Source organism: Tachypleus tridentatus, chromosome 6, assembly GCF_004210375.1.
Source record: "Tachypleus tridentatus isolate NWPU-2018 chromosome 6, ASM421037v1, whole genome shotgun sequence".
Lineage (NCBI taxonomy): Eukaryota > Metazoa > Arthropoda > Merostomata > Xiphosura > Limulidae > Tachypleus > Tachypleus tridentatus.
The window spans coordinates 17189274-17213518 of NC_134830.1; the positions used below are offsets into that span (position 1 = coordinate 17189274).

The window sequence follows — 24245 nt, forward strand, 5'->3', positions numbered from 1 at the left end:
GCATTTAAGAAATGACTACAACAAACTGTCCACCTGGACAGTCAGAGATTCAGGTCAATATAATCAAATATAACTGAAATAAAGGATCTGTTGCAACCAATTTCAATCTAACTTAGAATCTGAAAGCACAAATAATGCTGTCTGAGGTAGTCTCTATTTTCAAGATGATGAGGCAGCTACATGAAAATGCTGTTGCAACTGACCTTGAAGCAGCTGAAGAACAGTGGTTGATGTAACATTCTCCAATTACCAGGGTTTCTGCTTTTATCTTATCCAGTTCCTGTAATCCAGGCTATGTTTTTGGATTCAAAGTACAGAGATCAAGACTTGAAGGAAAAGTATAATGAATCCATGAACATAATCATGAAGGTAACTGAGAATATTCCTAAAACAAGGATCCAGTGATTTTGTGCAACTTAGCTAAATCTAAAGCCACATAGAAATTACTGGATGGAGAAGTCTTATGTGGGTAAGCACCACTGCACTTTTAATGTGGTAAAAAGAACTTGTGGGAATAAGCAGTTTTTCGAAGTTACTATGCTTGTGTCAAGTTCTCCACCAACTGTATTTCCTTGTAAACATAATTAGATAAAAGTCAGTAATTAAAAATATATAAATTGAAAAGGTAGCTGAACAATAATTATCAAACTGATCCATATCTTCAGTTTAATCACTGGATGGGCAAATTAGTGAAAGTTTTTGAAGTGTTTTATATTATACAGTCCACTATAAACCTCCCTTATTATGGAAGTATGCAAATACATTATGTTTTCCACCCCTTTCCCTTTAATTAAAAAAGAATTTTTTTTTTTAAATCAGTTTCCTGGTTTTATGTAAAGCGAGTTACTAGCCTTTATTTTCTTTAAATGGCAAACTAGGTTAAGTGAAGACCAAAGCTGTTTATTTAATTTTCTTACAGGAACAACAACACTATTTTTGATTAGCAAGCTAAGTTATTATGGTTGGGAAATCAGATAACAGTTGTGAATAAAATATTTGATTTTCACTTCTAATTGGTCAGCTCATCTAACAGAAACCAATCAACCTGTATCAGGATGTTGGGTTTATGGGTATATTTTAAAAATTACACACAATTTCTTAATTTTTAATAGAAGTTTCAAGGCAGGTTATATAACTTGCAATAGTTAGTTTTTTGCTACTTTTACTATTGTTTTTCCATAAATATATGCCAGAAACTTTAAGTTCCTTGTGTTTGTTTTAAGCATACAAGGTTTAAAGTGTTGTAGTGTTTGTTTTTAGTATTTTTTAGCCTTTGTTCAAGTTAAGGGTGAACAGATTTAGAGTATAGCTTTAGCTTCACAACATGAGGTTACAGTATACAATTAACTGCCCAGTATTACTGTATCGTGTATCAGTAGTAGTGTATTGTTTATTGAGATGCTTGTGAATAAATACTATTTTTCATTGGATTGATTTATGTCTTGTTTGGTTCTTTGCAACCTATCTACTGTAACTTGTTAAAAATTATACACACAAGGTTGAGAATCTTGTGTTGTTATTAGGCCTAACTTCTCTGCTCTGCTGGTTATCTGCAAGATGCTATATTACACAATTATTACACTAAATTACTGAAAATATACTGAAGATGCAACAGTTTTTGTTTACAATGTATTTAAATAATGATCTTTGTATGATTTCCTATAAAACAATGTGAGAAACTTGGCATTTAAATAGATCAAAACAAACTGATAAGACAGGAGAATAAATGTTACCTATTTCATTTTTTATTAAGGTGATTAATAAGTATTTTTGAAAAAAACATGTAACATAAATTTATAACATTACATAAAAAAATGCATGTAATAAATTAATTACTGTTTGTAATACTTTGACTTCAAATGTTATATAAAAACATTTACAAAAAGTCTAAATTTTAGAGTAATTGAAAGCTTTTTAGCTTTCAACCTCCTGCTTCTCCATTACAAAGTACAAACATAATTAAACCATGAAGTGTGTTTTCTTACTTTCCATCATTTGTGTTTGTGCCATGTACACATCTTTATATACTTACTAACAAAAACATACAACTTCCACAAATGGACTCACATACACTCACACTCATGACTTGAACAATTAATTAAAAGAATCTTAACTTACTCAATTTTATTAAAAAACATTATTAGCAATGTTGAAAATACTTTCTGTTACATCAGCTATAAGAATTTCATTACAAAAAAAATTACTCCAAACTAACTGGACCTTATAACTTGTTAGAAATAAGCTTTCTTAATATCTGTGTTCACTTGCATGTCAAAATGTAAAATGTAAGAGCTGATGATACTGTAAGTTAGTGTTAATGCAATAGCTGTGGTTTCTCTTAGTTTAAATACCTATAATGATTGAAATAAGCCTAAATTTAATGTGAAACATGGTTTGATAAAAAAAAAGCTAACCTTTAAATCCATAGTTACTCAGAATTACATCTTAAAGACATAAACAGTTTTATGTTCAAAGGAAAAACAGAAAAGGTTATTTTTGTTAAGATAAAGTTTCTATAATGATATTAATTTATTACTTAATGGTTAATATTTTACACTTTTACCAGCATTTAAAACAAACTGTTTTGATATATTTTATAATCACCCACATCAACTTCTGCCCAAGACAGTCAAAAATGAAGTATTTATTATTTTAATAGCTGTTGTTACGAACTTGAATTGTAACTTTCTATTCCTTAACTATAGTACATTCCACATACGTAAAAAAATTGAATTTTACATCTCTACTCTGTATAGAAATTATGCTTTTGTGGCGTTTAAACTGCTGTTTAATCACAAGTTCACTCATTTTGCAGAAAAAAAACTTTTAAGACCACAGAACTTGAAACTAAGGTAAATGGAAGTTGCACTTCTAGAATTATTACTACTTTACAATATTTTATCACTGCATTAACTTGTAGCATTTGATTATTGTAAATAAGTTATATAAAAAAAAGTACACACTTCTTGATTTCTGTTGGTCAGATTCAACAGAATAAAATGAATGAAGTCAATCCAACTGTTCACAAACACCAAAATAATTTCTACACTTTGTTTCTCTGTAACAGATTAATATATATATATGTATATATATATACTCTTAAAATAAAGATTGATACACAACATATAAATATGTATATATGACAAATATGTACAGTAACTTCAAAGTTACACTGACAGTGGTAATGAGTGTAATATAACAACCCATTAACATTCAAAAAATACTTCTCGTGAAATATTTCATTCTTTTTTTTCCCCAAAACTATAAACTATTTTCTCAAATTTTATACCAGTAATCTATGAAAACCCTATTTTTACCTCAACTAAAGGAATAGGAATATTTTTTTAATGTTCCACTTAAAAACATTCTCAATTTGTAACATATGGATCTACATTATACTACATATATAATTTGATAACCAAGTTTCTATAGATCTACTGCTCCAAGTTTATATTTTACTTGACCAACAAAACAAATTTTGGTGTGAATATTCATTTTTTTTTCCTGAAACGTAATTTTAATGCTTTGTTTCTCTGATTAGGGTCATTCTCAGGATAAGGAAAACTCCTCTTTTTAACAGTACTTTCTCGTTTAGTGCAACTAGGATTACAGACAAAGGTATTTGAGGCATCAGAACTTTCATGATCAGGGTTTTGATTTACAGATACTGAATCATATGATTTATCAAGCAGCATCTTATTCTGATCAGATGATGAATCAATTGTTTCATTGTAGGCATGAGGATCCTGTTGACTGGAGCCCGAAGCACGAAGAGGATCCTGAATTCTAGTCAATTCTGCCATTATGTCTGCAAAATGTCTGTCATATTCTAACAGTTTCTTATTTACTTCACCTATTTTACCTTCCTGCTCCATAATTCGAGCTCCCTGTTCAGCAATGATCTGACTTTGATCTAGAAGGTGCTTTTCTTGTTCCTGGAGCTTTTTGTTTTGCTCTGCTATCTGATATTGAAAAAAAACCAATTAACATAACTTCTGAGGAACAGTATTGAAAGTGAGAGGATTACTCCTCTGTTTATATTCTTTTAATTTAGCTGCAAATGAATATTAACAAAGGTTAAGGAAAATAATCTTAAAAGACTTAGATTTAAACATGAAGAGGAACACTATTAACATCAGCTACTTTGAGTTTGAGTCAGTTACTGAAATGAGATGTACTGTAAAATTTTCACCTTGTTACTACTGAATTTGAGTTAATTACTGAAATGAAATGTACTGTAAAACTTTCACCTTGTTACTACTGAGTTTGAGTTAATTACAGAAATGAGATGTACTGTAAAACTTTCACCTTGCTACTATTGCCCCAGAAATCACATTATGAAGGCAAATTTGAAACAGCATTTGATTTTTCTAAACCTACCTTTAGAAAAATGTTATGGCTAGTCTAACAACTAGAAACACAAAAGTAAAGAGATTTGAATTATCTCTCTGATGAATATATAATCATATTTCAGTGTGTCTGAGGAATGAACAAACAAACAAACACACCACAAAAAAAAAAAAACGAGTTACTATTAATCAAGGCAAACATGGATTTTTATAGAATATATTTCAAAATAAAATATGATTCAAGCAAAGTAACTTTTAAACTGAATTCAGTGGTATGATGTACAGAAAAAAAACACTTAAAAATCTTTTGCTTTGTAAGATAAAAAAGTTAATTTACTTACTTTTGCCTTAAACTCTATGAGGTCTTTTCTCAGTGTAACATTAGATGAAGATAACTGTTTGATAGTCATGTTGATCTTAGCTAGTTCTTGTTTGACTCCTATGTTTTTAACATAATGACGAGATGTTGAAGGAAAATGTGTTGGTGGCCCTTTAGAAGTGAACCAAAATACATATATTACAAAACATTATAGTAAATGTTGTTCATTTGTAATCAAACACGGAGATATACTGTGAGTTATCTGGATTGCACCCACCAAAGGTATGGAAACCTGGTTGTTTGTGGTTTAACTCCAAAGATTTAGTACTGTGCCACAAGGGGCATTATAGTAAATCTGTGCAATAATTACTAGCTGCAAAAGCATTACATACTCATTCAAAACACAATAAAAACAACTGTGGTTATTCAGAGGTTATTCTTACTGAACACAACATGTTTCCAAGTTCAGATAATTTCTGGCAAATAAAAACAAATTATTACAAATATTAATAAAATGTAAAAAGCAATCTTATGTTGTTTGTAAATTCCAAAATAAAAATTATATTTTAATTTTTTATGTCTTGTAAAAATATTAATTGAGAAATCTAAAATATGGGTGACACTTCAATGTCTGGAAAGGTATATAGAGATAAATGTAAACAAGGAACCAAAACCATCTATATATTAGTCCAAAAGAATTATGAAATAGGGAATTCAGCATGAGACATAGATGCAAAAAGTATTCATACATGATTAATGCATTCAAAGGACTCAAAATATGCTTGTAATAAGGATACAAGTTTCCATAATAACAATGCCCAACCATCTGAGTATTAAATGAAACCAAACAAAAAAAAGGACAAAGAGGAAAAAACCTTCAAGGAAAAATTGCTTTACACCATGACCTACTTTAGAATAAACCCAATGTAAGGAGATATTCAGCCCACTCTTATCAATACAAGAAAAAGCCAATCCTCCCTAGCATCATCTGGCTGAAGTAAAACTTGTAAGTCAGTGTTATTCAAGTATCAAAAAAGTGATATTGATAGGATACAGTAATCTCTCTTGGTCCATATGGTTATGGCTCAAGAACAATATAGACAAACGTACTTTAGATTTCTGAGCTATCCATGTCTTTGAAGGAAATACTTTTTTGGGCACAAAGATAATGTGTGATACATCAAATGCCAAAAATATCCTGAAAGAAGTAACAAGAAAATAACCAGTAAGATAAACACAGTGACATACTTACAAGTAAACAATATTAAGAAGAAACCTTACTGTTCTGATAAATGACTAGATGACATTCAAATATATGGCACAGAGAATGATTTGTTACAAGAAAACTATGCAATGATTAGTACTCATAACCCTTCTATGAAAAATAAAAATCATATTACTCAACCACATTGAGAACTAAACAGGAACCACGTTTGAAATGGCCCACACAATGCCACAAGTAACAGTTGATAAAAATAATCCTCACAAATAATTCCAAGGGAATCATATAGAAAGGACCAAAACAAAGTGTGAAAAACAAGGTAACAACAGAAAGAAGTAATAATTTCCTGGGCAGAACATTGTTTTATGTAGTAATTTTGCTATGTTTCACTTTTAGTTGCTAAGTTTCAAAGCCACCAAAACAAGTTGTTTATGGTATTACAGTAAAATCATTTGTTTTGTGACAGTATATTCACTAATCTTTTAGTTTGATTTGAAATTTACACAAAGCTACATGAAGGCTATCTGGATTAACTGTACCAAATTTAACAGTAATAAACTAGAGGGAAGGCATTCAGTCAACACCACCCACTGCCAACTCTTGGATTGCTCTTTTACCAATGAATAATGAGATTGATTGTCACATTATAATGTCCCTGTGGCAGAAAGGATGAGCACGTTCAAAGTGCTGAAGAAGTAAACCTGCAAGATTTCGAGTTGAACACCTTAACTACCAAGCCATGCCAGGCTGCCTATTTTTTTAGCAGCACTCACAAATTGCTTGCAAGACATTTGTAGACCTATATACACTGCACAGGTTATGCACACTTTAAAAGCATCCAATGTTTAAAACTTATTTAGAAAAATGCATGGGTTTCTCCAACATTCACTGCTTTGATGTTTTTTTGGATAATATGGAAAGATTTTGTAGAAGTTCAAATTTAAAAAAGTAATCTTTTTTTAATCTTATTGTCACTATACAATAAAATATAGCTGCAGAAGAAAAGCAGTAGCTGTTTGAATAGTTCTGGGAGTTAACTCAAAACTTCTTTGAAAATAACATGTTATTCTGTTGAAAATATAATGGAACCTCATAACAAAGTTGTATGCTTGCACATCATGTAATATAACCACTTGAAAATTTGGAGATTTCCCCAAGATACAATATATTTATAACTAAGATAAATACATGTGTGGGAATAAGGATATGCTTGTTTGTTTATGGAAAACCTGTCTGCTACTGTTCATAATTTCGAAGTGCTGACCATAGAACAAAGAAGTGTCAGGAAACATCCACTACCAGCTCTTGGGCTACTTTTCATCAACAAAACTGTTGGAATGACCATCACATTATGTGTTCACAGATGAATGGGATAAATATGCTGGGTGATTAATTTCAATCGTGTGATCTGCAGATTGTGAGTCAAGAATTCTAACCTGCAGTATATGCAAATTCTCTTACAAGGAAAGAAGATTAGTATATGTTGTATGACACAATAAATGTATACAAACATATATGTTGTAGGCCATATGACACACCACACAACAACGATTAATCAACTGATAGAGTAATCATTATAAAAGCATTTGTAAACTTAAGATACAAGGGATTATTTCATAGTAGAAATCTAGTGAGACAACATGAATATATCTGGTTCAATAATAACTTAAAAGAAATATGGAAAGTTATCAGCCTATATTTAAGTGTCATTTTATAGTAGTTTCAGATATATGAAAGTGTTAGTACAGATAATAACCAACCTATTATGGAGAAGATACTGAAGTAGAAGCAAACACAGTGTTTCACACCCACTTCCAAAATGTTGATCAGTGAATGTTCACAGGCTTCTCCCCAAGTTTCTGGGGTTCAACATTCACAGACATAATAACAAATGGTGGTAAAATGGAACTCCCACTATCTTGCCAAACATACTTAGTAATTAACAATGTAAAAAAATAACCATAAAGAACAGAAATACCCTCAAAACTATATAAAAAAAAAGGAGTTGACCAGCAAACAACAAGGGCAAGCCACTAAGAAGAGATATGCGAGTGATATCTAACAATTTACCTAGGTAAAACCTATATGAATATGAACTTTCAAACAAATACGTACTTTGAAAAAACTGATGTAAACTCAAAATATTAGTTATATGTATATATTATGAGTTAAAGGAAAATAAACAATATAACCACCTCAAAGAAAAAATACTGCTTGAACTCATGAAGAGAATAAGACACTTATAAATGACACAGAGAATCAAATGGAAAACTATGTACCATTAATAAAAACAGAGTACAAAATGATACAAAGCTATTGTGTTCAAACTACACATACAAATATTCTCTACACAGCTAAATGTTATTTATATTTATGAAGTTTTACCAGTAAGGCTTATGCAGTTTTGTGAAGATATATTTGGGCCAGATGCACCAATCTTCATTTTAAGAATGGGAGCAATATTTTCATCAAAATGTTCCATTGCCATGGAAGAAATATCTCTTAGTTCCTGCAAGATTTCATGGGCTCTTGGTGGACACTTGGTTGTTTGAATATATCTCAACACTCCATAGATTTCATCAATAACCTTTCATGAAAAAAATAATTTCAAAATTAGTAAGTTAAAAAAGAAGTAATAATACAGATGATATTGTTTTTAGCAATAGATTTGGCATAAACTTGTGGAATGCACCTTCTAATTACCATACATCTCTTAATAAATGGAGAATCTCCATTAAAGTAGGCTTATTAATAATAACATGCTTTTATGTTTCTAACTTAACACTATGTGTAAGAGTCAAACAAGTATATAGTGTATATTATACTATTAGCATAAGTTAGGTATACCTTGAGTAATCCATTTCCAAATGGATGTGCTGCACAGAGATATTTGCTAGTCATGTAATACCTATATGAAAAGTAATAACTTACCATTCTAGGCATTTATTTTTAATCATGAAAGAACACTGCAACTGAGGTTTTACAATAAAAAAAAGGATAGTAGTCTGATAATGAATATGTTTTAATGTTTTTCAGTGTTATTAGTAATGCTATGTTTACATGTCAGTGTAAGTATAAGGTCATTTATTGCTAAAATGAGCATGATTTTACAAATTTCTAGAACAGTATGAATACATTTCTAGAGGAAAAAGAACATTTTGGATATGTAATCCAATTATAGATAAAGGTAGAAACGGTACAATATGAAATATTCAGAGAGAAGATAGTGGGAATATATTTCTTGCAACTCATAAGATATTTACAATTAACTTAAACTTTATACTATTACTCAGAGAAATGACAATACAAATGAAAATTCCATGTAGTTTAAATGAATAATTTTAGAGGAAGATTAATTTTTATGTACTTGCAGATTTTCCTGCCTGGAAAAAATTGACTCAAGTCCCAATTAACTAAGGTTTTGGATGCCTTTACTATTCAGTTGAATGAATATTAAGTCTCTTTATAACACTTAGCTACTCTTAAGCTATAATAGCAATTTCACTAGAAATGAATCATAGGAGATTTGGATGTACAGGCAAGTGGAGATTGTAAATTCCATTTTAAAACTTTTTGAAACATTCTTTTAGCAGTTCTTGTATTTTACTTTGCTATTTTAGGTGTCTAAAACCATCTTTTTAAATAATTTTAATAGTTGTTTGATTTTTGCCCCAGTTTAATTTTAACAGAGCTTAAAACTGACAAAAAAGGAATCAAAATCAACAAGTTTTCACCTCTTTGTTAATCCACTATACAATAGATTTTATAAGGTTTCATTGTTCATCATTCATATTTCATTTAATTTGTGAATAATATAAAGTCAGGTACATAAAGTATAATTAAACTTTGTTTGTAACATTTTGAAAGCATTAGATATGTATTTTGTTTATAACACTTAAAATGTTCTAAATACTTTTTGTAAACACAAACATATATTGCCATGTTCATAACTTCAGAACTGGCATAAGGTAACACTTCTTTGAAGTATTCTTAAATCATACATAGCTCCTGAAAATGTATTACTTTAAGACTTGTAGAAAAAATGAACTTGTAAGGAAATATGAAGCTCCAAATAAGTAAATCATATTATCTTTACAGCCATACAGTATCAGTATTAGCTAAGGTTATTGCCATTATACTCTGTCACTGTAATAAAAGTAATAGATAAATAGAAAAGAAATAATTGTACTCTAAACCTCTAATTATCATTAAAAGGCTAAACCAATTTTAAAATCAATATAAATAAAATACAGTTATTTAATTATAATGTTGATGTGATGAATTGTTGCTTATATTTTATAGCTTCAATACTGAGATTTTCAGTACAATCTTAAGCACAAAAAATATAGTTGTCTTGAATTCATAATTATAGACAGATGTTTTCAACATCTTTATTATTTTCTGTTGCCAAAGCTAATTTAATTGCTTCATCTCCCAAATTTTTTACAATTATAAAAAAAATGTTCATGACAAGGTTTTGAAGAAATTTCTCAGCTGAGATTTCAATTTCATTTCCTCTTAATATATGCTAACTCAAATTGTTGCATGCAATTAACTTTTCAAGTATCTTTTGTTTTGACTGGTTATCAACTCATCTTTATCACAGCTCCAAGAACCTCTACATAAGTTTTAAAGGAAACTCTTCAACTAGAGTAACAGAATGTAAAATCTGTACAATGTTTTACCAAAAAGCCATTTTTTTAAAACTTCCATTAGAAGTTTCTATTATATAAGAGTTTCAGGCAAAAATTTTTTTAACCATTATTAGTACCTTCAAAATTGGTAATAAGCTATGGTCATCAATGCAACTATTACATACATTTTTATAAGTTACAAGAATGAAGAATGGCCATTAATGATTTACATGCTTACATGTACTTATCTAGACTCTCTCACGTAACTTATAGCTAATAAAGAGGAAATAGTGAAAGGTGTTTGTAACAGTTATTTAAACAAATAGCAGATGATTTATTGCTCCTTACATGTGCATATAGAAACTAATGTGAAACACTGTACTGAAGAAGAAATTCTGGCACACAACATATGCAAAATACAATCTTCAGATACTTGGAATTTGTTGAAAACCTAAAACTTTAACTGAAATCAGAATTTTTTTTGTAATAAAAACAAAAGCCCATACACCCAAACAACACAATATGAAATAGCTTGGATTATTATATTATTATCAGTCTTATAACACAATAAAATGCAAAGTGTGAGTAATATAAAAGATAAAAACACAGTTGTATTGACTAGACTATCATATAGTATAAACATTTTTTTACTGCAAACATATCAGAGGTTCACAAAATGTTAATTCTAATATATCTGTATCTAGTTCCCTATCAAATGATCAGATGCATATCGTAAAATATTTTAACAAGATTATATCAAATATCCTAAAATGGATACTGTGAGAAAAGATTCAATATTGAATATTACAATATTAACAAAAAAATCTGTATTGTTGGTAAAAAATTAAAAGAAAAAAGATTAAATCATTTCAATGCACATGAAAAGAAAAAATAGTCCAAAAAAAGTATTCCTATTTATAATGAATATTTCTCTCACTATTATTTTAATTAAAGTTCATTTTGAAGATGTAAGCTTAAATGCTATTACATTAAATTAAAAATATTGAAAATACAGGCAGATGTGTTAAAAATTAAAAATTTGTCCTAAGTGCTTAATAAGCAAATTGTTGCTAGGTTAGTAAAAAATAAGCTGTACAAATTAAAATATTCTCAGCTCATCATCAGTAACTTGATCAATCTTCTCCACATAAGCTTGGTCATTTTTAGCAATCTTCCAAGCATCATGTAATCATAAAACTATACATACTATAACTTTTAATATGGTAAGTATAGCTTCACAAAATTTCGCTATTTTTCAGTAAACATTAGAAGTTTTTTGCACACAGAAGATTAGGATTTTCATTAAGTATGTTTACTAAATACCTGTCTATGATTTTTATGTTAAGATTAAAATACTTATCTTCATCTGAAAACTGTAAAATTTCATTTGCATAATTTCTAAAATCTCCTAAATAAATGTTAAACGTTTTATATTTTATATGTTATTTTTCTCTAACCTAATGCAATGTGAGATCAGTCCATTTGACTGACCTTGTAACCACCATCAAAAATATAAGATAAATCTAAATTACTACTGTTTTATTTATAGAATGACTGCCAACTTTAACAGAAAATTACAATTATTCATTCCAAATATTTTCAGGTTTTTAGCAGTTTACACCTATTTTAATTTTATTTCTCTTTAAACTATATGTAACTATTAAACGTGTATTTGGAGAGAACAATGCTCAAAGTATGGTAGAGCAAAATACCAAATTATGTAATACACGTGCCACTGAGAATTTTTATTAATGTTTTCTTACCTAATCTCATGAGTTTCTATTTTTTTACATTTTAGTTAGTTTTAAATGATAAATAAAATTACATAAAAAACAATAATTTCAGTAAATATGTGTAAGTCTTGGACTTTTTTGCATTCAAAGTGTCAACAAAAGTTAAATCTAATTTTTGGTAGTGTTGCTGTTAAACTTTATACTATATTTAATTTTTATTTATTTAAAATATTTAATTAGAAACACAAAATAATATTACAAAGATTAAAATGTCCTATAACTGTTGTAATTTAATTGACTTTCTAATTAAGCTAAAAAAGTGGTAAAATATTTCCTTAGTTAATGAGGTGAATTCAGCAACTTTTGAATTTGTTGGCTAAATAATTCAAAATCTGTAACCAGAACTACAAGGTAGCCTATCATATAATTTATTAAATTAGAATATTCATTTTCTATTAGCTATAAAAAATGTATTAACAAATTTCAGAGAGAATTACTGATATATATTGAAAGACAATAAAATAGCATGTACGTTTGACTTTCTGGTTTATATCTCTGTAAATGAAGATGTTTGGAGGCTATAAAATTATATTATGTTTTGGTAATGTCTATTGAAAGGCTGTAGTTTTATTAAAATTCAGAAACTCAAATGGAATAATGTCTAATCTGGGAAACAGGGAGTGAAGAAGTGTCATATGATACAAAGCAGTTATGGTTGAGAATTTATTTAAATATGTACTTTTGAAATGAAGAATTAAATATATTAAAATTTGATTTATTAACTATGTTTTGATGTCAAGTTTACTTACATTCATTGATGCTACTGTAGTTTAATTAAATCTTGAGTTGTGACATGTGCACCTTTACCTACTTGTATCCAAATGGTTAGATTGAAGAAATCTACTTTAAATTTTGCTCTAAAAGCTTTCCAATTTTATTTCAAATAGATCTGTACCTCACCAAAGTGCTAATACACAGCTTAATTTATACAAGTACAATATACTATAATATATTAAATTTAGTACTAACTAATCTTTGATTTTAAATCAAAGTAATTAAATTTCCATAGTATATGTATAAGTAAAAAATTAATATAAAACAAATTCATTTAGTTTGTTAAATACAGGACCACAGGCTTGAAAAGAATGGTGATGATTGTCACTTGATTTGTTTACAATTCCCCACTGTGCAGATGTAGCATAATTTACATCAATCCATTTAATATGTCTGAGAGTGAGTGCAGCACTGAAATTAGGGGCTATGCAAGTAGTAATAAAAGACTGTTTAATTTCATCCTCAGAATACAATTTACACTTATGGTAATTTAAGGTAAGAGACAAAACCTAATCTAAATGTTTTGTTTTTATTTTCTTAATCCACTGTGACCACATAACACACATTTTTAAATTATTTTTGTCACCAAAGAAAATGACTACATTTTCAAAAGTTATCATTTCCTTATTCTGAAAATGTATTTCTCATACACAGTAACTTCTTCTCACATAAATAGCTATCATCTTTCAAATGTGCCCTCTACATGCAAAATATTACTTTGCATGCCAAGTCTTGAGCTCATATATACCCTATGATCAATATGTCTCACATGTAAATCATCGTGCAATAAACCTCCACCACTAAAAGTGTGACACACCTTTCTGACACATGACTCCTTTATGGAATTCTGCTGAGGAATGGTTGCAAGAAAAAAGGGAGGCGAGTGCCTATTGGAAATATATTTTTGATAGAGGAAAATTATAACTTCTGATACAGTACATTATCTCTGGTCACATAAATAGCTAGAATCCCACACTGAACAGGTGGAGGGACCTATGCAAGGGAAAGAAAGAAGCATTCTTCAAAAGCATCCAAAAAACTTTTTAAAAGAGGAGATCCTCACATTAGAGAAACATACATAGGAGACTGCACTGCTTCTGTACCAGGTAGACTCTTCACCTAGTGTAGAAAGAGGTGACTCAGATATGGGCAGAAAATGAGAAGAGCACATCCAAAAAGCAAAGAAACAATGGTTGGATAGTGATCCGAGCTACCTGATTCTGAATCTCAATCCTTAGATGACTGTAATGTTGGTGAGGGTAAAAAAAAAGTTCCCCAAAGTGTAAAGTGGCTAGGATGTGATGGACAAGCAAATCAACTGCATCCAAAACTCAGCTACTGGGAACTCATACCTATGCAGGGACAGGATGAGAATCATACCATCAGTAGGTCAACTACAAACCAAATCCCAGCAACTAGGAACCAACATCCAAGTTGAAGTAGGAAAGAGGATCATACTATCTTCACCTCAAGTTCAGCAGACCAGAGGGATATGACAACAGAGTGAGAATATTAAAGATATCCCTGCACAGTGAAATAGCCCACTCAAATCAATCAAACAGGAACCACCTCTAGCTCATTAACATCCTCAGTATATTAAAATCTTTGAGGGATAGTGTAAGAGGAAAAACTGTAGTAGCCTGCAAGTTTCATCACTGTGACCTACAACACAGTAGCAGTCAACAAAAAACCAAATGAGTGAGGGAACAGAGACATTGTAATAAAGGTGTGAGGACTTATGTTGATTGATCAAGCACTCAATACAAAACCCAGCCACTAGAAACTAACATCCACATGGAGGTAGGATGAGGGATCCCAATCAAAGGGATAATCTGCAGTTCTGATGGCTCACTCCAAAGCTACAACATTCCATTGCACAAACTCATTCAGAAATGGGGAGGCAGATTAGAAAATATCTTGTCTTCTACACCAACAGAACATTCAGGAGGATGCCTCCATTGTCTACCACTCCAGCAGCTTCAAACTGGAAAGCTGTAAGGGCTTCCGTACTCTACTGGAAAGAAAAGGAGGAATCAAATGAAATGAAAAGGAACATCAACACTGGAGACAAAGCAATGGGTGACCATAAAAACCCTATTTTGATAAAAAGACCATGCCTGATTTATTCAAGCTTAGGAATGTCAGGGATTAGCAGCTATCCTCTTCAGCTTTACCCATGTAGTCCACTGGTGAGTAAAGTCTGGAATGGGCATATTAATGAGGCAAACTGATACTGCAAAGAAAAAACCTACAAGCAATTTTGTGCAACACCCATCTCAACAGTGTGTGTTTAGTAATCAGAAATTTATTAATGTTAAGTCATCATGGTCTGACAGTGCAGATTTTACTAGTTGAAGGATATCTGGTCAGGCACCACTTGCCACAGAGTGGGATCTGCAGAATGAAAAAGGGAAAAGCTCCTAAAAAATAAGAGGTATATATACAAAAGATAATTTACCAAGTCACAGTTTCATCAAAGTCTGAAGAATGGCCACATATGGATGACAATAACTTGATGATGCAAGTAGTAAGTAAAAAAATGAACATATATGGTGTGGTCTTCAATTTCTTCCAAGGGATGACAGAGATGAGATACCTGGGAAAAGGTTAGGTGACTAATCTGATGAAGAAATATCTGAAACAAATTAGGGAAGAAAATATAGATGGAAGTATGAGCTAATCAAAGTAAAAGCCAAACCCAATTGGTAATGATGGAAGGAGAAGGGTCACAAACACAGGATATCTGCCATGGAAGAAAGCTGTGTGAGCAATATAACAATGAAGAGCACATACAAACACAGTAGCCTATCTGGATCAGACCAAGGATATAGGTGGAAGGAAGGGAAATTGGCAAGGAGGAGTTATACCCTCATGACCCTCCAAAGTTTGAGAAGGAAAGATCAATGGACAAAGGCAAACATATGTGGAATATGCACAAGACATTGATGGCAAATAATTCTGACCAATGATGTTCACAGGCCAATAAAAGAAGGAAATAAGTTTTAAGGGCTTAGTGAAAAATCAAACATGAGGAAAGAGATTCAAACACAGGCAAAATAAGTCAGTGAAGAACCACACTGATATCTTAATTCAGAAGAACTGCATGCTAAGGAGGAGGAGGAGGAATCCAGAAGAAAAGTAACAAATGGGAGAGAGTAGAAGAAGCAAAAACTTTACAACACAAAAAAAAAATGAAAAGAATGGAATTAGATTACTTGATAACCTATGGTCAAGGAGAGCAAAGACCTCTTATCCAATAGCCATGTGAGGAAGTTTATAAGAATAGGAACAGTGGGTTGAGCAGGAGAAAAGACCAATGGCAGAAAACATTCCACTTCCACTGATAAACATTCACAGAGGAAGGGTGAATAGAATAAGCTAAAAATAATACAACTTGCCAGAACAATCCAGATCTCCTTGTCAAGGACTAATTAAAAACAAGGTGTGAAGATGGAGGATATGAAGGGCTGAATGAAATGCTAGGGACCAAGGTTGATGTAGAAGGGTTGGAACAAAAAGAGGTAAAGGTGGGACAGGTTGAAGCTTGAGCAGCTGCAGAAACCATGGTTGTGCCAGACAGTAAAGAGCAATAAAAAAGACTTGATATAGAGTGGTGTTGAGGATTGAAATCATCCTGGGAAAAAAGATAGATGGAAAGATACACATAAAGGTATTTGTTAGTTCAATCCTCACTCTGAGCATGATAGCCAATATAGAGGTAACTTGGTACTGAGGAATGTCACAAGCACGTACAAGTGAGGAGTACTAAAAAAGTACTACTACTATAAACTATCCCATGATGAACAAACTGAAGATAGTGCTTTGACAGGCAAGATATTGAAGGTTTACACAAACATGGAGAAAAAGCCCATCTACGAGTGAGAAAAGGCTTCATGGTAAATCGGGACAGAAACAAATAGATCACAGGCTGCCAGTTCCTGGTTTTGTTGGTTACAACAAACAGCCTGGAATAAAAACCTGGAGAAAAATGAGTTACAAGTTCACTGGCTTTTTGGAAAAGAAAATTTTGATGCTGACTGGTGGTAGGATCCTTAGGCAATTAAAGAATAAAGGCACCCGAGACAAAGAAGAAGGGAAAAGGAAGTGAATGACAAGTCCCTCAGATAACACCTAAATAGCTCACAGAAGTGTGGCAAAAATTTGCCATAGAAAAACAAAATCAGCCAAGTTTACCCCCACAGATCCAGAATCCATTAGATAGTCACCAATATCATTTGTGAACTACTGGTCTGCACTGAATAAGAGCACAAGAGAAACTCCTGGAGATAAGAACTGGTAAAAATGGGAAGGAAGATGATGAGAAAAAAGACTTTTCTAGGCTGTAGATAAGACAAATTATTAACCAAAGATAAAAGAATTGACTATCGTCTCACTGGTTTAACATGGGAATCCAAAGTCTCAGGTGTATTTTAGAGGAAAGACTGCTAGAGAAAAGGAGATATACGTTAAGCCCAGGAGGTAATTAGGTGGTAAACAAATGTGGGACATTGCAACATCTGTCCCCAAAAGATCCCAACAACAGAGAAACCATGTGTGTGAGGAAAGAGCTGAAGAAAACAAACATGCCAACATGGAGGTAATCAGTAAGAATAAATATTTCAAAAAACCCTCAGGATCTCAGTAGAGTGCCTCAGAAAGGAGGCAGATAGACAAATACCACAGGAGAGTCAGTAAGGTAAAACAAAGGTTGGAAAATCTGGTGTAGGATGAGTAAACAGGATAATCAGGATCAGTTCCATATATAAGCAAAACTGATTTCAATCAATGTGAATTAAAAATCAGAAATTCAGCCTGATGGTTGGCTAAAGCAAACTGATAAGAAACCCAAAGAGGGCAAGGAATGTTAGTACCTTCAACCATCTGAGAGGTAAAATGCTCTAAATGAAGTTTAATATCTGGGGAAGGTGAGGACACAAAATACTGAGAGTATCATGTAACAAAGAAGGAATGAAATTACAAGAAACTGGGGAAACAGATACAACATAACACACCTGAGAAATCATATCTAAGAAAAATGTATTAGGCCAAGCTGATTCTGCAGCAGGAGCATAGGAAGACAGGGCAAAAATCAGGTGGAGAAAAAAGACTGTAAAATTCATCATCGACCTGTACAGGTTTGACATGTGTTAAGAGGAATATGGGTAAGATCAGGAGAAGCAGGTTAACTAATGTAACAATCAAGCTCATGGCTGATGGAAGTTTATACTTCCATAACTGGATTACTCCAACCTGCATTCTGGGTAAGTGTGCTGGTAGAAGGTATTACTTTTGAAGTGGTAACTTGAACTTCAGAATTCATTGCTAACAACAAATGATCAGACACAATGGTGTTAAATAAAGAAACAAAAATGACACTAGGGGAAGAAATAAGTTATTTTGAAGTTAACAAACTTTTCTAAAATTGAAAAGAGCAATTCCATTTCAGAATTAATTAAAAAAAACCCACTAAGTTTACAGAAAAAACACAGTTGAAGAGCACAATAAAAATGTCTTGACACATGTCCTGCCAAACAAGAAGTGTCTTTATTGGTACAAATGAATAAAGAGAATTACATGCATCACAAGTGTGTTGTACTCCAATTGGTGGAGGGTTGTCACATGATCATTAATAAGTGAAACTTAGTTTAGCCATATTGACAGTAGGGTAAGTGGAAACCTACTCAAAGCTAGTGACATGTTAAAAACATTTTTGCATATAGAGAGCAGCACTAAATGGGAATAGCTATTTATGTGAGTGCAGGTAATATATTGTATTGGAATACAAACTGGCTTCATCAAATAATGATAATCTCAAGAAGCCAGTACCAGAAAGGATAACTCAAAGACTAATCTGCTCTTACAATAAAGCTATAGTATAATCCTTTACAATGAAAATAACTTTTATGATTAAATTGTTATATACAAAGGATGTGGACTTCTATAAATCATCCATAGCAAGAATGCAAATGAATATTTCCTAGTTGGGAGTTTCCTGTAGATTATGTATCTTTGGGCTATGGCTTGTAGGTTAACCATTCAGGCAAAGGCATAGAGCAAAACTATTTATTTATTTTGTTATTGTTTTTTTTTAGTTTCACGCAAAGCTACTCGAGGGCTATCTGCACTAGCTGTTCCTAATTTTGCAGTGTAAGACTAGAGGGAAGGCAGCTAGTCATCACCACCCACTGCCAACTGTTGTGCTACTCTTTTACCAATGAATAGTGGGATTGACAGTCACTTTATAATGCCTCCATGGCTGAAAGGGCGAGTGTGTTTGGTGCAGTGGGGATTCGAATCCACGACCCTCAGATTACAAGTCGAACACCTTAACCCACCTGTTGATGCAAGGCCTGCAACACTATTTAAATATGAACCATATAATATAAAATAAAAAGGCTTTCAAAATTCCAATTAAAATAAATTAAATAAGAAAAATAAGCATTTTTATGCATTAAAAATATATTATTATTCTTACAAGCAAAATAATGGAACTATAAGTTTAGAAGATGACAAGTAGGATAATTTTGGGGATGGAAAAGTTATCTTATAAGGCTATGTTAAGATAACTCTTTCTCTCTTGAGGAAAGAATGATCTTATTCAAACTTAGAAAACTGTTTGAGGGATTTAAAAGATGAAGGTTTGTGATTTCTATGTGAGATATTATAAAGACAGTTAATGAGAAAACTACAGTTTAAGATTTTATAAAAACAAAACAAACTTCAGTTAAGACAGTTATGTTTTTAACAAAGTTTATGGAAATGAACTACCATTAGCAGTAATACAGCCCAGCACTGTAAAACAGTTTAAAAGGAAAATCAAGTTTCCTGACAAATAAAGGGTAGGTTTAAGCACTTATTTTTTTTTAAAAGGAGAGTATGAAGGGACATATAGTTGTCCATATATTAAGTGTTAGTATGCTACAAACTGTATTTTTCACTTACCTTTCCAGGAATAAAACAACACAAACCCATTTCAACATACTTCATGAAAGTCATGCTCAGTAGAGACAGCCTTGTTTCAATTGCTGTTAAAATGTCACAATGACGTGCAAGTGGATGATTTCTTCGTTCAGACTCCCTTCTTGGTAACTGTGCCTTAACATTTCTGAGGCACTGAGCATGGAACTTTTCAACCTGAATAAACCCTACATTCAGGACATGCTGACAACATCTGTTAAACTTCTTGCACACCTTTAAGGAAAAAAAAAAATTGACAGATGATTCAATAACAAATTAATTATTATTAGTTGTTTTTTTTTGCAGGAAACTTTAGATACATAACTTAAATAATTTTTACCATTAATGAATATATTTTGTGTCAAAAATGTTTCAGAAATAATTTTGTAAATAACTTAAAAAGAAATACTATGTTTGTTCAGTGATGTTCTAAGGGGTAAGTAATTGTAGGCTAGAAGGAGGGGGAAGAGTAGAGATTTTGCAGGAAGAAAATGGTAGAGAGAATGATCACTTCCCTGGAGAAAGGTATACACACTAAACAACACAGAACCAGCACTCCCTTTGCAAAAAATATAATATTTAGAATATAATAATAAAGAAACTTTGACAGAATTTCTAAAATACTGAATACAATATTTTAACTACTAAAATGTTGGCAATTATGACATGTCGTTGGAGCTGTTATGAAGTAGAAATAAATAAAATAAAACATTTTTGTATGATGTTGAAACAGCAATTTAAATGTTAGCCTATATCTAGAAATCAGTTTTGAACATTTTTATGGATATGTTAATTTTCTATTAGTTTTTCTTCCCTCTCTTTCTCCTGTTACTCACATACATTCCAAAAATTCCAATAGAATATTAGTATTTGGTGAGAAAATATTTCAAAAAGTAATATTTAATGATAATTAAATTTTTGTTTACATATAATTATCAATATTCCTCATGCAAGGACCACTTTACCATGCTGCTTTTACAAACTTTCGTAAAATAAGAAATAAAAAGCATGTTACTTATGAGATATAGGTGATCTCCAAAAGAACTTTAAACTGACCAAATCTTTTCAGTTTTGAAACTAAAAAAATATTTATTTTTAACTTTCACATGTGTGCATGTAATTTTGAAATGTAATACAGTATACACTGTACTTATTACTTAAAACATCCAAAAGCTTATCATATTTTAACACTGTTAACCCTTTCTTAAAGGGTCAAGGGCCAGAGGCCATGTCATCACATTTGTTGAGTTGCATTAAAAATTTTATTGAACTATTGTTTTGTGAATTTATGTTATGAGTTTGAAACCAAATTGTAATTTATAATTCAAATTTTAATATTATATATGAATTAATCTCTTAATTTAAAAGAACACACCTACATATAGATTTTAGTGAGTCATGTGGTATGTTGAATGCAGCACTGTTCAAAATTAGATATTTGTGATGTCAAAATATCAAGCCTATATATATGGCTTATGTACTGAACCAAACACATCTCTTTCCATTTTTGAAAATGGTCCCTTATACACACTTACTTCAATATATGACATGTGAATAACCAATCAACAGTGTGGAATGTTCACAGAGTGGTTTACTCAGCCATTTTAACCTGTCAAAAGGCTACCACATTCTTTCAATCCAAGATTTCAAGAAAGCAGGTTGTGATTTTAATCTGCTCAAAGTTTCATATATTTTTAACTCTAAATACATCTCAGTTACTAAGCTTAATAGATTTTAATGGAATTCTATAGTATCAGTGTATAATTTTTTTGGTTATTCAACTGTGTATATATATAAAACATTAAAAAAAAAAAGTTTGATATCCTTCATGTGTGAGATTTTAAAAGGCTTAGCAACCTATGTCCAGCAGCAACCAAGTACAAAGGTCATAGTGAGAAGAGCTAACTGTTTGCTTTAATTCTTGATTTATTGTTCTATATTTTAAGAAAAATAGGTTTAATCATTTATTTTTGTATAGTAATAATCTATATATCTATATATAATCTATAATAGTTGAAATTTGACTATATATTACAAAATACTAGTCCATTAAAACACAGTCAAGACAGGGAAGACTAAAGATCAGTTGTACGTTACTAGATATATAACATGAGTGCACGTGCACTGCATCAATGCAAGTTATGTAATGTTAGCTAAGCATGACTGGAAGGTCAATATGATAATAAGTATATATTGTTATGAGACCTAAGCTACTTAGACTAAACATATGTATTTTTGTATTATAACATGTAGTCATTCTAGCATAAAAAGAGCATAATTTATATTATTTCCTAATTTTTTATGATGGTTACAAATACAGAAAATAACAATATATAAAGTCTTATTGAAACAAACATCTAAAATTTATTTAAAAATTTTAGAGATTACACAAAAATATATATGACTTCTTGGATGAAGAATATTTTTTCAATCATAACAAGAAATAACTTTGTACTCAGACTAGTAAAGAAACAGGCTCTACTTTCACAAACAAATCTTAAATAAAAATATGTTATTAAAAATTTGATATTTTAGCATACAAAATATTTGCTTTATCAAAAGTTATAGTGCAAATACTTAACATGCACAAATGTGTATATTATACTCAGCCTGTCGCAAAAGGGTTAATTACATTTAATGAAACATATAGTACAGTATTTTTCAAATCATAGTAAATACAAGTGATGGTGGTGGGTACTGGCAGAAAGATGTCTTCCCATTTGATAATAATTCAAAATTAGCATGTTATGTAGCTTTACACTTAACAACAAACAAACTTAATAACATTTCTATTACTTTGATATGGAGAGTTGGAACAAACAAAAACAGTAATAACTGAAAACACCAATTTTGATTAGTTACTTATTTTTATGACAATCAATGTAATTTAAATTGACTGATGGGATAATCAAAAACACTAATTTCAATTAATTGATTTAATTATACTTTTGGTGAATAATTGATTTATCTGACATTAACTGGTGGAATCAATGTTCATATATCCTTTATTAAAATGCACACCTCTAGATCCAATACATATTGTACTTCACTCTCAATATTAATTTTGACTTTTAATGACTCTTTAAAAATTTGAAACAGAACACTTTGTTTTCAATAGATCATGCAGCTAGTAATAAAAACATTTAATTTTGCTTACCATAAAGAGCTACTACAGTACTTGTTCAGAATACATACAAAAGTGAAATTGACATTAAAGTATACATGCCTAAAATGAATAAAAAAACAAAACAAAAACAGTACACTGATTTTTATTATGTTCATCACCAAATGCCTATCTCTATCCTAATGGCACAGACAATATTATTTTAATAGGGAAAAATCATAAACAATTAACTTTAAATTGCATATTTGAAAAAAATATTTTAAAAACACAACATCTAGAAACTGGTCTTGTAAGATGAAGTTATAATTTAAGAGTTTAAAATACAAGTTTGGATCTTGTTTCTCAACAGATACAAGAATAAAATAGTTATTTATACTCTTAAAATATTTCATATTTCTGTGTTTATGTTTAATGTCAAGTTAAGCGACTTATGTAAGCATAACATTATAACTAGTAAAAAACAAACAAAATTAACTGTGCTAATATTAACAATGTACATTACAAACAAGCTCATTTCTTCTCGTCATTCAAAAAAATCAATTTTCTACAGAATTAAAGTAAATTTTACCTTACAGCCTGTACTGCTGAAGTGTTAGTAGTAGTTCTGGTACTAAAATAATACTAAAAGGCCAGGTAACTACTGCAGTGTTTTATATTTTACTTTTAATCTTACCAATCTTCGATGACATATTTCATCATAGGAAAGAAAGGTGAGGATTTTCTCTAGAAGCTCTGTTGGTAGCTTCAATATATGCACATCATCATTGTCGAATTCAGCATCCATTAGCTTCTGTATATACGTGATGTACAATAAGTTTCAATTAATTATCTTATAGTACATTAAAGCTCTTAATATGTACAAAATTAAAATATTTTAACCAGAAACATATTCTTGATGAAATCAGAAATTTCGGTTCCATCAACGTAAAATTATACTTGTCACTAGAGGGATACTTTCGTAGGCGAAGGGTAGCACTTTACCAAAAATAAAATCACTTCATTATGCTTATAAATCATTGTTTGCCATTTAACTATTACATTCGAAAAATACGCTTATTTTCACAAATATAACT

At 30.8% G+C, this 24245-nt stretch overlaps 1 protein-coding gene across 1 annotated transcript; it reads right to left on the reverse strand.

The window, feature by feature from the left end:
* Positions 1-1723: 1723 nt before the first annotated feature.
* Positions 1724-24159, reverse strand: pall (F-box protein pallbearer). Its single transcript, XM_076503505.1, has 5 exons — positions 23846-24159; positions 20034-20282; positions 8276-8477; positions 4691-4839; positions 1724-3962 (listed from the first exon to the last, which is right to left on the reverse strand). The coding sequence occupies exons 1-5, from the start codon at positions 23954-23956 to the stop codon at positions 3492-3494; spliced, it is 1182 nt and encodes a 393-aa protein (XP_076359620.1). The 5' UTR covers positions 23957-24159; the 3' UTR covers positions 1724-3491.
* Positions 24160-24245: the final 86 nt, after the last annotated feature.